The sequence below is a fragment of the Balaenoptera borealis genome (assembly GCF_965194805.1).
Source record: "Balaenoptera borealis genome assembly, chromosome: 8".
NCBI classification, from domain to species: Eukaryota; Metazoa; Chordata; class Mammalia; order Artiodactyla; family Balaenopteridae; genus Balaenoptera; species Balaenoptera borealis.
Genome location: NC_138865.1, coordinates 85,752,029 through 85,767,326, shown reverse-complemented (window position 1 = coordinate 85,767,326; position 15,298 = coordinate 85,752,029). Strand labels below are relative to the sequence as shown.

The following is a 15,298-nucleotide window of genomic DNA, read 5'->3' as shown; positions in this document are numbered from 1 at the left end:
GAAAGGGAACCCTCCTGCACTGTTGGTGGGAATGTAAGTTGGTGCAGTCACTGTGGAAAACAGTACGGAGGTTCCTCAGAAAACTAAAAATAGAATTACCATATGATCCAACAATCCCACTCCTGGGCATATATCAAGACAAAACTGTAATTCAAAAAGATACATGCCTATGTTCATAGCAGCACTATTCACAATAGCCAAGACATGGAAACAACTTAAATGTCCATCGACAGATGAATGGATAAAGAAGATGTGGTACATATATACAATGGAATACTACTCAGCCATAAAAAGAACGAAATAATGCCATTTGCAGCAACATGGATGCAACTAGAGATTATCATACTAAGTGAAGTAAGTCAAAGAGAAAGACGAATATCATAAGATATCACTTATATGTGGAATCTAAAATATGGCACAAATGAACCTATCTATGAAACAGAAAGAGAATCACAGACATAGAGAACAGACTGGTGGTTGCCAAGGGGGAGGGATGGAGTGGGAGGTTGGGGTTAGCAGATGTAAGCTTTTCTATATAGAATGGATAAACAACAAGGTCCTACTGTATAGCACAGAGAACTATATTCAGTATTCTATGATAAACCATAATGGAAAAGAATATCAAAAAAGAATGTATATATATGCATAACTGAATCACTTTGCTGTACAGGTATAATTAACACATCATTGTAAAGCAACTATAGTTCAATAAAAAACATGATTTGATGACAATGAGTCTTTGCCATTATTCTTCTGTGGGACTTTATTTATGATATTTATCTTTACTGTGTCTCAATTTGCATATTTGTCAATGGGGAAAATACTTTTTGACTTGCTTATTGTTCATGTGTTGTGAAGCTGCAGTTAGTGAATGTGAAAATATTCCAAAAAGTTAAAATCCCACTACAGATGTCAAGTACAGTTTCTGGTCTCAAAGCTGAATGAATCTTTTTTTTTTTTTTTAAACATCTTTATTAGAGTATAATTGCTTTACAATGGTGTGTCAGTTTCTGCTTTATAACAAAGTGAATCAGTTATACATACACATATGTCCCCATATCTCTTCCCTCTTGCATCTCCCTCCCTCCCACCCTCCCTATCCCACCCCTCTAGGTGGTCACAAAGCACGGAGCTGATCTCCCTGTGCTTTGTGGCTGCTTCCCACTAGCTATCTATTTTACGTTTGGTAGTGTATATATGTCCATGCCACTCTCTCACTTTGTCCCAGCTTACCCTTCCCCCTCCCCGTATGCTCAAGTCCATTCTCTAGTAGGTCTGCTGCATCTTTATTCCCGTCTTGCCCCTAGGTTCTTCTGACCATTTTCTTTCTTTCTTTTTTTTTTTTTAGATTCCATATCTATGTGTTAGCATATGGTATTTGTTTTTCTCTTTCTGACTTACTTCACTCTGTATGACAGTCTCTAGGTCCATCCACCTCACTACAAATAACTCAGTTTCGTTCCTTTTTATGGCTGAGTAATATTCCCTTGTGTATATGTGCCACATCTTCTTTATCCATTCATCTGTTGATGGACACTTAGGTTGCTTCCAGGCCCTGGCTATTGTTGAATGAATCTTCCTAATTTTCTAAAATCCCATTTATTAAATCCAAAGGATATAGAAAAAGAACTGTAACATTTACCATAATAAATAACAGAGAACACACAATTTATAATTCAGATATTAATGAGAAATGTACAGAAAAAGGGTACTTTTATTTTCTAAGCAATAGAGTAAAAATAAAATATAAAAAGTAATGGAATTAAGTATAGGCAGCATTGGAACTACTCAGTCATGCAGAGAAGCTGTATAAGTGAAGAAATTAATCTGACTATATCTAACAAGAATAAAGGCAACCTGTATATAATAGCATGGAAATAAATTAATTAGTCTTCAATTTAAACTTCTATTCTCAAAGCTGATTATTATCTATTGAGTGCTTATAAAAAATTTTTATTAGAATATAGTTGATTTACAATGCTGTGTTAGTTTCAGGATACAGCAAAGTGAATCAGTTATGCATATACATATATCCACTCTTCTTTAGATTCTTTTCCCATATAGGCCATTACAGAGTATTGAGTAGAGTTCCCTGTGCTATACAGTAGGTCTTTATTAGTTATCTATTTTATATATAGGAGCGTGTATATGTCAATCCCAATCTCCCAATTTATCCCTCCTCCCCTTGCCCCCTGGTAACCCTAAGTTTGTTTTCTACATCTGTGACTCTGTTTTGTAAATAAGTTCATTTGTACCCTTTTTTAAGACTCCACATATAAGCTATAACATATATATTGAGTGCTTTTCAAATTTCATTTCTTAGCAGCAGAATCCTTTATTCTCCAACTGAGATCTTACAGAACAGATAAATGTGAAGCTGCTCTTTTTCAAGCAGGAATTTCAGAATGAAGAGGCCGAACAAAACTCTTGATCTTCTCTATTCCCCCTGCAGCAGACCTTAGACTCCTCTAAGGAAATAGAGTTGGAAAATCATCGGTTTAAGTAAGGTGATCTATCAGTCCAAGTAAGGTTTTATTAAAGTGGTCATGAGTAAAACTGGCTATGAAAAAAAAGTGTCTTAATTTCTAAAGCAGGGTCCATAATCTATTCTGGTACCACTAATCAAAGTATCAAAGCTTCAACAAGTTATGACTGTCCTCCACAACAGAGGTATAAACTTGAGACTCCCTTGTCAATGAGTTCTGTTCTTTTCTGCTTCAGACATTAGTAGGTGGGGTCCTAAAACTGCTTGAGGTTTTCAAACAACTAAATTCTGACTTGAAAATACCAGCTACTGCTGTGGAAGGAAGGGAAGTATGCCTATTTGTAAAGAAACAGAAAAAAAGTCTTTAACTTACCCAGAGCACAAGGACATTCATGAGATGGTCTATGTGTGTCCGTTTAAAAGTGGACTTTCCACTGTTCTGCATTAATTTGGTGTCTGGTCCTAAGTGAAACAGGGAGACATCACCTCTTAGAATCACTGAATATTCTCAAGAGGATTGAAATTGGGTTTAAATGTACCTTTATGATCATTTTATCAAACCTCTTTCCAATGCTAGGTGATAAAGTCCTGGAGAAAGGCTCATGTTTGGTGCCAATAACTCAAAGAATGGAAAATTTGTTTCTAAGGATAATCCCAACTACTTCTGCAAAGCGCATCAATGCTTGACACCTCCCTTTCTTTGCCGCACCTTAGTCTAGTTTTTCATTGATAAGTCAGAATAGGAGTCACAAGCTTCTCTCTCATCACCATCTGGTTTATTTAGCTTAGAAAAGGGATTTTCTGATAAGGAGAACTTCACCTTCTTTTGAGGAAACCCATTGCTGGACCAGGCTCTATTTAAAGTTTCTAATTAAGAAATGGAGAAAGGAAAAGGCAATGGCAGTGATCTCTCTTGAGGTGGAAGCTTGGGAGCTGAGATTTCTCTGGAACTGAGACAGAGACTCTGCATTTCTTCATGACAAGGCAGATAGTAAGTAGAAATAAAGAGCTCTTTAAAAATAAAGAGCTTTTTTTTTTAATAAGAGCTCCTATAGGAACCAACATTTTTTTTAAAAAATTTATTTTTTGGCTGCATTGGGTCTACGTTGCTGCGTGTGGGCTTTCTCTAGTTGCGGTGAGCAGGGGCTTCTCTCGTTGCGGAGCACGGGCTCTAGGCGTGCGGGCTTCAGTAGTTGTGGCACGTGGGCTCAGTAGTTATGCCTCGTGGGCTCTAGAGTGCAGGCTCAGTAGTTGTGGCGCACGGGCCCAGTTGCTCCGCGGCATGTGGGATCCTCCTGGACCAGGGATCAAACCCGTGTCCCCTGCACTGGCAGACGGATTCTCAACCACTGCACCACCAGGGAAGCCCTAAAGAGCTTTTAATGGCCACTGGGGCTAGAGCTGGAAATTATTATCTTACTGTGGCTGTTGTCACCAATGCCCACTGTCACCGAGGGCAAAGGGTGGCACAGAATCTTCCTCCATTTTCCAGCACTACATTATAACTCAAGAAAATCTCTCAATAAGTATAAGGGATTATGGTTCTAAATGCCATCTCAAGATGGGGCACTGCTAATGAGCCACATGTGCCTTTTCTCTGGCATGAACACTTCATATTGTATTTTATATTCTACATAATGACCACCGTGTTTATTTTTTCCCCATGGGAGCAATCCACATGTATACTCTCCCCTTTCACATGTTCCCCTTTCATATGCTAATACTATGTGTACTTCTATGTGTATACCTTCTCTTGTGTCCAGATATGTTTAGAAAGACTTATGAATGCTCTGTGGTCTTGGAACACAAAGCCTTCCTCTAACAAAGGCAGGGCTGATATGCTGGCAGCTCATTGCTTGGAAAAAAAGTCATTTTTTTCTTAAATTATCCATCCATCTATCCATCTACCTGCCTCCCTTTCTATCTGTCTCAAAGCCATAGTGTTCTGGTACATATCTGAGCCCCATATCTACATCCTGAAAACTAAGTACCCACAACGTGGCTACGAATGGAATCCAGCAGGCTGGGGGTCTGTGGCCCCCACGAAGACGTACCAGTAAAAATTACCAAGCCATAGCACCAATCTGTATTCCTGATGATGCAGCCTCGGAGAATCAGCCTGTCATGATCCAGGATGTAATTTTTTCCTTTATAAATCAGTATTCCTGTGAATCTGTCCAACCTGTTATTGGGAGACTCACACCTCACTTCTCCTGAAAAAAAGAAAAAGAAGGAATAAGAGTCCTGACTCTGTAATCTTAATTCTTTCCTAACAGGACAGAGGAGGCTTAACAGAAAAGAGGAAAGAACATCCCCTTTTCAAAATATACACACATCTTTTTCCTATCCTTTCTCAGCCGCTGCCCATTTCTCACCAGGCAGACAAAGGGTTCTGGGCATCAGAGAAGAGTAATTCTGTGACACGGGTCATCCAGAGAGAGAACAACCCACATGATAACCTATCACCATCAGTACTTCTAGATCAAATGAGCTGGATCTGAAGAAATTTTAAAACTACTTAAAGCAAACCTAGTATTTTTTTCAAAATGGAAATAATTTGACTTTTTCATGATTAGTAAAGTAAAATATGCCCATTGTAAATACATATACAACATTAAAAGGAGAAAGGAGAAAGTAAAATTCACCCACTGCCTCAAAATAAGCACTATTAAACTTCTGCAGTACATCCTTCCAAGTTTTTTTCTATACATGTACTCATATACATATGTTTCCAAAAACAGGTTTATATTACACATACTATGCATAATGTATTGCAGTCTTTTTTCACTTATTAATATGTTGTGAATATTTTTCCATGTGGTGAATAAATATCAACTTGCACATCGTTTTTAATAAGTTACATAGAATTCACTGTATGGATGTACCACACTTTAACCAGACATCTACTAATAAAAATTTGGGTTGGCAAACCTGTTTCCTAACTCACCATCAAAGGCAGACAGCAGCTTTAGGTTATCTTCCATCTCACTGGTAACTGAGATGGCTTGCTTCACTTTCAAGTTGGTTTCACTAGAGTAAAGAATGCACATACATAACAGCAGCACAGGTCCAATTTCTCCTACTTTAGAAAACAGTTGTTGCCAATAGAGCTTGGGCTATAGGCTTGAGCCGTGAGAGTCACTCCCACTGTTATCCTCTCTCAAGAAAAGTATTGAGGTGGGATGGTTCTACAGGGAAGCTGAGTATTAGCCCACTTGCTCCCCTCTCTCCCTGAAACACATATCAACTACTTTAACCAACCTATGAGATCTTGCGGGTCAGATGCTCTAGGAAAGCCGAAGAAACAACACAAGACAACCTGGAGGGGGTACCTGCTCCCTTCAAGAATAAGGAGCAGGTCCTGGTAAGAATGTGCATATACCTCCCAGTAAGCATACTCCCCATCTCATAAATATTTACAGGACCCATGAAGGGATCCCACCTAACCATTTGCCGAGACAAGAATGCACAGAGACAGAAGTAAAAAAGAAGGCACATTTCAAAAAGTTTGTGGGCACCAAGAGGAAAAGTTGTAAGGATGCAGATCGATACAAAACTCCACAGGACAAGCTCTCTGAAGATGGCCTCTATACTCCGAAGATCTTAGCTTTTGCACATTAATGAATTTCCACCTTAAATCCTTTCTAGATCATGGTTTATCAGTACATAATTACCTGCATATTCATTTTCCCCCTGGAATCTTTGGAACTATATTCTGAAATTTTACAGTTCTGTTAACGTCTTTCCTACCACTCAGCATTACTGAAAATAGATAGTCAGACAGAATGTCTCCAGTTTAGAGATGGAGAATACGGAGTTTATTTGCCCAGATTCTGCACCAGTGGATGCTAAATTATTGCTGTCAAGAGCTCAGCCTTAGACTTGAGGTCCCAAGAGTCTGGCCTCCTATCTTATCTAGATATTTCTAGCCTCTTTTAGCACTTCATTCTCTGCATCATGTTCTCCCTCAGTGAGAAATCACTCTAAGCTGGCTCAACCGTCTTAATGGACTATCAGGAGGGAACACTCACCCGTCCAGTTCTGCTGTTTCTATATATGTCAGACTGTAGGGCTCACTGCTAGAGAGTAGTAGTATATCAGCCTGTGGTCAGAAAAGTCAGAGAAGATAAGGAAGGCAGGAAGGCAGACTTTTAACATTACAGTGTGACAAAAGCAATTACCTCAGGAACAGATGTTCATCTTAAGAATATTATAGACATTTGGTTTACTTTCTTTGTCTAGGACCCATCACTGCTACCACACACCCCCTCTCCAAAAACTAGTCATATTTTACCTGTAGCTATGGTGAGAAATGGACAAGAACAAACTTCTTACCACAGGAGATGTTGATCTCTGGATGCAAAGTGAGGAAGGTGAAGGTCACCAAAAGGAGTGGTCACAGAAGTTGCTAAAAGGGTTCCTATTCAAGCCAAAAGAGAAAAAGCCACAGCCCAAAGAGGTACTCACCGTGACAACCTGATTATTTTCTAGTTTTATTATGTCTCCCACTTGGACATTCATCCATTTGTCTGTCACTATCCTGCAAGAAAGTGAGCCTTGAATGCCTGCATGCCTGCTATGAGAATTTCCCCACAGCCCTGTTTTGACAATCAAGAAGAAAAAAAAAAGGCTGAGATGAAGTCAAGGCTCAAAGGAGGACCAAACTGGGTTTGTGATACTCCTTGCTACAATCAAGAATGGGGCCCATTTCTCTTGACTTAAGGCTATAAGAGTTTTCTAAAACTCTGTCAAGGTATATGTAGACATACATGCACATTAATTTTTCTTTAAGTAAAAGCAATATATGCATATGGTAAAAAAATTTTCAAATAATTAAGAAGTATGTAAGGACTTCCCTGGTGGCGCAGTGGTTAAGAATCCGCCTGCCAATGCAGGGGACACAGGTTTGAGCCCTGGTCCGGGAAGATCCCACATGCTGTGGAGCAACTAAGCCTGTGCGCCACAACTACTGAGCCTGTGCTCTAGAGCCCGTGAGCCACAACTACTGAAGCCCATGTGCCTAGAGCTCCTGCTCCGCAACAAGAGAAGCCACTGCAGTGAGAAGCCCACGCACCAAAATGAAGAGCAGCCCCCACTCGCCTCAACTAGAGAAAGCCCGTGCACAGCAACGAAGACCCAGTGCAGCCAAGAGTAAATTAAAAAAATTAAAAAAAAGAAGTATGTAAAAGGAAAAAGTAAAGTCTCCTCTCTCCCCAGATTTTAGTTTTGCTTCCCCCAAGGTAGCCACTGTGAGTAATTTTTTGCATTTCTTTCGAGAAAATATCAATCCATATAATCACATACAAGATAAACATTTAAAAATTACATAATAGATACATAATTTTCTGCACTTTGCATTTTTCATCTAATAATATATCTGGGAGAACACTTATAGAAGATGTGGCTCATTCCTCTTGATAGCTAAAAAATGTGGCTTTCAACTAAAGATGTGCTTGTAGCCAGAATTACTGAGAAATTAAAGTGACAGAAATCACAACTTGAAAAACAAATTTTTTTCAATAGTAGCTCTGCTCAAACTCATGTGCTCTAGAAAAAGAAAGCCAATTTTTGGAATATAGACAACTCACCTCAAGTGTTATATTAGTCAGACATTCACTGGCTTACAAAGTCTAACCACTAGGGCCCTGCTTGTGAACTCCTACTCTAAAACCACTCTATGACAAATTCTTCTCTAATAATCTTATAAAATCCAAGTGCTCAAGCTCCTTGGGAAGTTCATTTGACTAAATTCATTTGGTAACTCCCTAGCCTTGCAAATTTCTTATACACTCAGTTTTATCTTTTCTTTCTATTTCTATTACCTTCCTTCCTTTTTTTTAAATTTTCTTTTTAATCACAACTGACTTTTTTGGTGGTATCTTATGAGTGGCTTCAACAGACCAAAACACTTAGGGAAATAATCCACCATGAGTAAGAATCAGCAGACACAATAAATAACAGAATTAGATGCCCAAGCATGTCACATAATAGAATCATATGATTAAAACTATAGCTGCTGGTATATATACAATGAAATACTATTCAGCCATAAAAAAGAATGAAAATTTTGTCATTTGCAACAAGGATGGACTTGGAGGGTGTTATGCTAAGTGAAATAAGTCAGACAGAGAAAGACAAATACTGTATGATATCACTTATATGTGGAATCTAAAAAATACAACAAACTAGTGAATATAAAAAAAAAGAAACACACTTATAAAGAACAAACTAGTGGTTACCAGTGTGGAGAGGTAATACAGGGGTAGGGGATTAAGAGGTACAAACTATTACATATAAAATAAGCTACAAGGATATATTGTACAACATGGGGAATATAGACAATATTTTATAATAACTATAAATGGAGTATAACCTTTAAAAATTGTGAATCACTGTATTGTACACCTGTAACTTGTATAATGTTGAACATCAACAATACTTCAATTTAAAAAATATGTTTTTAAAATATAGCTCCTGGGTATTCTGTAAGGTCACCATGAAAAAAGACTGGACCTCAATCTTGAATTCCTTCAGACTTGTGCTTCTTTGCAATCATGATTCTGCAAACACTGGTCACTTTTCCTTTCATACAATCTCTATTTGTTGAATTCTTCCCCATCCCTTAAGGCCCAGCACAAATATCACCTCTTCCAGAAAGTCTTCCTTGATTCCTTTAGCCAGCTATGATTGCTCATTTTTATTAATTCCTATGATAATTTTTTGTACCCCTTATGATAATCTTCACATTTTGCCTTATATAGAAATCATGCCTGTCTCCCTCTATTCCTGCCAAAGGTAAATTGCTCAAATTTTGCAGGACTCCACAAAAAATACAAACATTGACCCAATACTGTAGATAGGTATGACCAAACACTACAGCAATGGGGTCAACACCAATATTTTCTTTAGATTGTTAACAAAGAGATGTCCTAACCAAAGGATACAGTAGAATGGTCAATAAGCCATGTAGAATCGATTGATGTTCTAAAGACAGGTGCCTCCATGCTGACCACTGTACTAGTAATAACCACTTGCATATTAATACCACGTCATAATTTATTAATTGCTTTAATATATATTATTTTGTTTTCATTTTCATAAGCATCCTCTAAGGTAGAGAATATTATCTTCACTTTATAGATAAGAAATATGAGGCCCAGAGAGGTCTGAGGTCACATAGGAAGTTCAGGGCATACTAGATCTAGAAACAAATTCTTCTTACGTCCAAACTGAGGCTCTTTTCACTGTCCTGAATCACTTTTACAAAGCACCCAGCACATCAAGTTTTAGCAAGGCCAATCCTCTCCCAGAGTTGGTCCAACCTAAACTGGCTTCCCTAGGACTTACCTGCCATCCATCAGCACCAGAACAGAACGACTGTTGACTTGATTGTCGTTTTGGTGCCTTTTCTAAAATTACACAAGAAAAAGTTCAGGAAATAGACATAAAGCAAACTACATGTAGAAGGTTAATATTTTGAAGTATTAGTCAATGTAGTTCCCCTTCTTCGTAATTCTCCCTCACCCCCCTCCTTCACCCTCCCAACCCCAAGCCCTTCTACCATAAAAACCAGGCCAAGAAGCTGATTGTCTCTGAGAAGCTGGGGATAGAGGTCAGAAAAAGAACCAAGAGAGAAGAAAGAGACAAAATCTTGGCTTTAATATCAAGAGCCAAAGCCTGGGGTAATGAGAACAAACAACTTATGTCAAAAGCCACAGAGGGGAGAATGCAAAATGAGGGGTAGGACTAGAACCTCATGCACCTTGGTAGGTGCAGGGAAGTTAAGTATTCACAAGCATACGGCTACCCTCACCCCCCAACCACAGTCAGCGTAAGAAGCTTCTACCATGGACGCAGTGAGGAAAGAGGAATAGAGGTCTATTCAAAGACCAAATAAGAGGGTGACAAATAAGGGTATGTCCTGATGCTATGACTCACACAAATCCCCTCCTTCCAGTTGAGATTACTCCCTGCGAAAAGGGTAGGACTGGGAAGAGGGCAGAAAGAATCCTGAATTTGTCAGAATATTTATCCTAAAGAGACTGAGTTCTAAACCAGAAGTAACTAGGTGGGTTATCCTGAATTGGCAAGTTTACTTTTCAGGTTTCATTAAAAAGGGTTGAGATGGTGAGGTGCTGGTTATGAGCTACATTGAGTTTAGTTATAGAAAATTAAGTTATATTTTTGCACACCTGAGTTGTGACTGAAATTTCAACCACTATATGTGCTAATTCTGGGTTTAAAGAGTTACAGAGTTAAAGAGCTGGAGAAACACCCTGCTCTCAAACTTTGGTATAAAAATCTATCCTGTCAAAATCAGAAGGACTCTCTTAGGGAAGCTTCAAGCAGGTCAACAGGATGGACTTCCCAAATCCCACTAGTAGGCATAGTGCTGGTTCCTCACCCTCACGCTTCCTTGCTGGGCCTGCTGTAAAGAAGCAAAGAGGAAGCCATGCAGCACTCACTGACAGCCAGCTTCTCCCTCCAAGGCCAGGAAAGGAGGCAGCCTCTGTTATGTCATGATGCTTTTTAAAACCAGAGGGTTGCTAGCTATGTGTACCTGATAGAACTGAAAGTTGGAAAGGGAAATAGGGAGAGTTGGAGAGGAGAAGAGGAATGTGGAAAGAGGAGATAAGAGCAGGAGAAAGCAGGGGGGACAGAGGGAGGAGGGAAGAGGAATATAAAACTGGGAGAAGGGTCAATGGAGAAAGAAGGATAGAGCAAACCCAGAGAGAGCTAAGTGAAGGAAGAGGTGGGTTATTAAAATGGAGATGGAAGGAAACCTGGAAAAAGGTGGCAGTAGGAAGACAGAGAAAGGCCTTGCATTACCCCTTTCTGGCCATGTATGGCTCACCAATCTTGGGCTTAAGGGAATTTCATATTCCTCTGGGATGGATAAGGACATAGGGAAAGGAAACACCTCTTTCCTTTCAGTGCTTCTTCCTAGCAAAAGGTAGTCCTGGGGAGTCCTTCTTGCCCCCCCACAGCCTGACTAGGTACAGTGAGAGACTAGAGGCCCGGGAAGCCACTTCACCACGTCGTCGATGGCATCTTTCACTGCTGTTATGGACAGCACCACCATCAGGGGTACCACAGTCGTGTACCATGCCAAGGAGGAGATCTGGGGAATCAACTGAAAGAGGGACGGGGAGAGAAACTTGGGTCAAAAAACTTAAAGGACAGTGTATTCCCTCCCAATCCCCACCCTACCACCATTTCCCCCTCCCTAGATTTACAATAAATTCAACTATCCTAGTTGCTTTCCATTGTTGCGGCCTCCAGACAACCACCCAAATATCAGTAAACACCTCCTAAGAAAGGATTAAAGAAGAGGAGATGGTAAATTGCCATGTATCTGTCCTGAACTCTAATACCTTTGTCTTGATGGCAAAGAGCCATTTCTCCTCTGATAATGAAGGTGCTGGGGGTAGGGCTGTAAGAGTGGACACTGGAAAACCACATAACCTCCCACACCCCTCCAGCACAAGGGGAAATGAGATGATCCGTCTCTCTCTCCCAACTTGTGCCTACCCTGCTCGGCTTCCTTGCCCTGTGCTCGTGTTCTAAACCATTCTCCTCCCTCAGCACTCCCCTGTGTTAACTTTCTGTCAGGGAGGCTGGGACAAGAAGGAGGAATGGGATGGCAGCTGAGGTAGGGGTGAAGAGTCAAGTCTGTGGCCTTTTATGGTTAAGCTGAACTGTGGCCGTGCAGCCATGATGACGGAGCACCCCTTACTCGGGACTTGGCGACCTTGTCCCCTTCCTCTTGTAGAGGCTTGTTTCACCCTGGCTAATCCTGACCACAGCTACTCTAGGAGACTGGCCTGAGACTCCAGCCATCCATTTGCCTGTTATCTAAAGAGAGAAGACATCTCTCAGTTTAAGGAGGAGAAGGACTGATTACATAACCTGACCCCAGAGAAGCTGATAAAATACTTTGTGGAAAAGGCCCTAAAAGGCAATACCTGTAGGAAAAGCAAAAAGAGGAAATATGCATTTGCAAGTCTCTGGAACTGTTCAAACAGGTTCATAGGCAAGAAGTTAAAGGCATTATATTTTGAGGTCTTGATTCTATTGTTCTGTGAGTAAAAGAACACAAGCACAATTAGACGAACGAAAGACCCCACCTCCCAGTCTTAACAAAAAGGACCAAGACCACTTCATAAAACAGGAAAAAGACACAGCTCCCCAACATAGTGGGGGAAGGAGGGAAGAAGTGTTTTTCTCCCAACCCCCTTATCTTTGAGGCCTAGAGAGGCCTAGAGTATGCAAAGTTGGCAGAGCTGATCAATATGGGACATTTTTAGGAGGGGCAGGATTTATTTATGCCCTGAATAGAATTCTTTGTTTATTGATGCCATTGATAATAATGATGATAATAAAATCAACAACAATAAAAACTTACACTTATTGAATAGTTACTATGTGTAAGGCACTATTCTAAGCATTTTATATGGAGCAACTTATTTAATTCTCACAACAACCATATGAAGGGAGTAATATACTATCAACTTTTGAGGACGCAGAAATTGAGGCACTGAGGTTAATTTATTTGCCCAAGACCACACAGGTACTTGCAGAGTTGAGATTGTGCTGTCCCCTGAGCCCCAGTTCACTTGTACAGCCATCCAAATGCTTTTTTTTCTTAGAATCAGAAATCTTTCAGTTTCATCTTACCCTATGACCCAAGGTCCTTCTCAGCCCTAAATAGCAGGCAAGTTTGCCATTTGTGTTAGCTCTACTCAGAGCTCTCTAATGAAGCTTTTCTTAGCCTGGCAAACCCATTTTGTTGTGCCTTTACATGTTGCTTTCAATGCTGAAGGATATCAGATGCCAAAAGCAAATTACTGTCTTTCAACCTTAGCCCACTGAAGGTTCCTATACTGGTTGCTGTCAGCATTGGAGACTCACTTGCCCCTTAACTGTCCTGACAGAGGTCTGAATAGTTTTGGCCTACATCTAAGCTATTATTTTGCTGAGTGAAAATGGGAACTTGCTACCTCTTCAATCCTGACCTCAAGATGTTGACAAGACCATCTTACTTTCTACTTTGGGATCTTCAGTCGTTTGACTTAAGATGTGAGAGTTTGAATCTAAGAGCTCAAGAAAAGCAGAAGTATGAGACCAAATAATCCCCTAAGGACAGGGCTTCTCCCCCACCGTCTCCACCTATAGGGCCTAATGAAAGAATAAACCCACCTGCAGTCCTGAAATACAGATACTGCTCAAGTGTGAAGAATCTCTTGCTGGGTCCTACCTTGGGAAGACATCTGAACTCTTCTGTCGGAGAACCAACATCATTCTGTACTAAGGCTAAAACTTGCTTTGGAAGGCTAGATAGGCTACCCAGTCAAGCCTTGCCTAAGGTCTATTTCCTTAGGGAAGAGAAGCTGGTCAAACATTTTAGCACTCAGGAGTTTAAAGATCAAGGTTAAAACTAGGATTTCCTTCGTGTTTCTCCATGATTTTCCAATTAATGATCAATCAAACACTATACATTTCTCAAGGTTTGCTCTGTTCACAGCTCTATTATGGGCTATACTAGTAGAGGCTGAAAAAGAGTTAAACAAGATCTATCCTGGAGAGCTCACAGGTATGTCTTGAAAGGAGTTCTAACTAAATGACCTCTAAGGTCCTTTCTAGCTCTGAGAGTAGGTTATTCTAACATAGAAATAGTTTTCTTTGATCATAAGATACACTGAATTTCTCGGTGTCTAAGTCCAGACGACTCTGATACTTGGATCCAAAGTTCTTTTGATCTTTTGCCTTACTGAAGCGGCTGGGTTTCACTACTGATTTTCCATTTGATTTTATAGTTAATGTATTTCAGGTTTCTATTCATTTGGGTAGCATTTGTTTAGAAAACAAAGAAAAAGCTATCCCGATTCTGTCTCAAGATAAACATATCAGTACTTCGTTACTAACTTGCCAACTAGAGTGTTTTGTTCTACTCTTAAATGTCAAACCAGACGCAATATCTCAAGAATGTAGAACATCTGCTTAACTATGAAATTCCTCAGTGTTTGGTTCTTTTAGCATGATAGAGGTGGCAGATTTTGGTTTGGGCTATTTATTTATTTGGGCAGGGATACCTGTTTGACTGCTAAAGCGGGGACTAGAGAACAGAAGACCAAGGATATAATGAGAATCAGTAGTTAGGGGATTGAGAAGAGGAAAAGGAATAGGAATGGAAGAAATTAGAGAAATAGGATGAAAATGAGCAATGGGTAGGCAGGGAAATGAAATGGTTGTTAAGTACATAATAGTCAAACCTGTTTATTTATTCATCAGCTATCCAGCATGTGTTTATTGAATACCATTTACGTGCCAAATATTGTGATGGGAACAGTAGTTACAGAGATGAATGAAACTTGTACCCTTTTGTCAAGGGGTAATAGTTTCTTGATGAAAGAGAACTAACATTTCTTTTTTCACAACCATATTTAACTCTAACAATCACCATGTATGGTGAACATTATTATGCTCTTTTTATAGATGAGGGAACTGAAGAAAAGAAGTTAAATAATGTGCCTAAGGATGCAAGGTTAGTAAGGACTAGAGCTGTGTTCAAACTCAGGTCTGTCTGATGCCAAAACCTAGTTTTACTGCACCATAGAGCTTCTTACGTAGCTCCAGAAGGTAGAGAGGGGGAAACCTGTTCCCATGGCCATATCCTAAATATTGTTATTATCCAGAGCCTCTCTAACTCAGAAATCATAAGTATCCTACAGAAACTACAAATATGTATATCTACGTATATATATTATATACTTATAGCACTATATATATATATATATACATGTGCGCAAAGTA

General features: G+C 39.7%; 1 protein-coding gene and 1 long non-coding RNA gene across 6 annotated transcripts in view; one reads left to right on the top strand and one right to left on the bottom strand.

Annotated features, from left to right (window-relative positions):
• The window catches only part of LOC309633059 (phospholipid-transporting ATPase FetA-like), a 115,408-nt gene that overhangs the window by 40,159 nt on the left and 59,951 nt on the right, over positions 1-15,298 (bottom strand). For 2 of the 5 annotated variants that reach the window (XM_082401370.1, XM_082401371.1), the window contains 8 exons: positions 12,451-12,564; positions 11,520-11,618; positions 9,833-9,894; positions 6,953-7,025; positions 6,517-6,587; positions 5,433-5,515; positions 4,540-4,698; positions 2,859-2,947 (listed from right to left, as the gene is read on the bottom strand). In XM_082401370.1, coding sequence (XP_082257496.1) covers positions 2,859-2,947; positions 4,540-4,698; positions 5,433-5,515; positions 6,517-6,587; positions 6,953-7,025; positions 9,833-9,894; positions 11,520-11,618; positions 12,451-12,564 — 750 coding nt within the window. Of the gene's footprint in view, positions 1-2,858; positions 2,948-4,539; positions 4,699-5,432; positions 5,516-6,516; positions 6,588-6,952; positions 7,026-9,832; positions 9,895-10,423; positions 10,449-11,405; positions 11,429-11,519; positions 11,619-12,450; positions 12,565-15,298 lie in introns of those variants that run through there. The other 3 variants (XM_082401374.1, XM_082401373.1, XM_082401372.1) reach the window with 3 other exon arrangements.
• The window catches only part of LOC309633136, a 76,819-nt gene that overhangs the window by 47,046 nt on the left and 14,475 nt on the right, over positions 1-15,298 (top strand). The gene's annotated exons all lie outside the window — the stretch shown is intronic.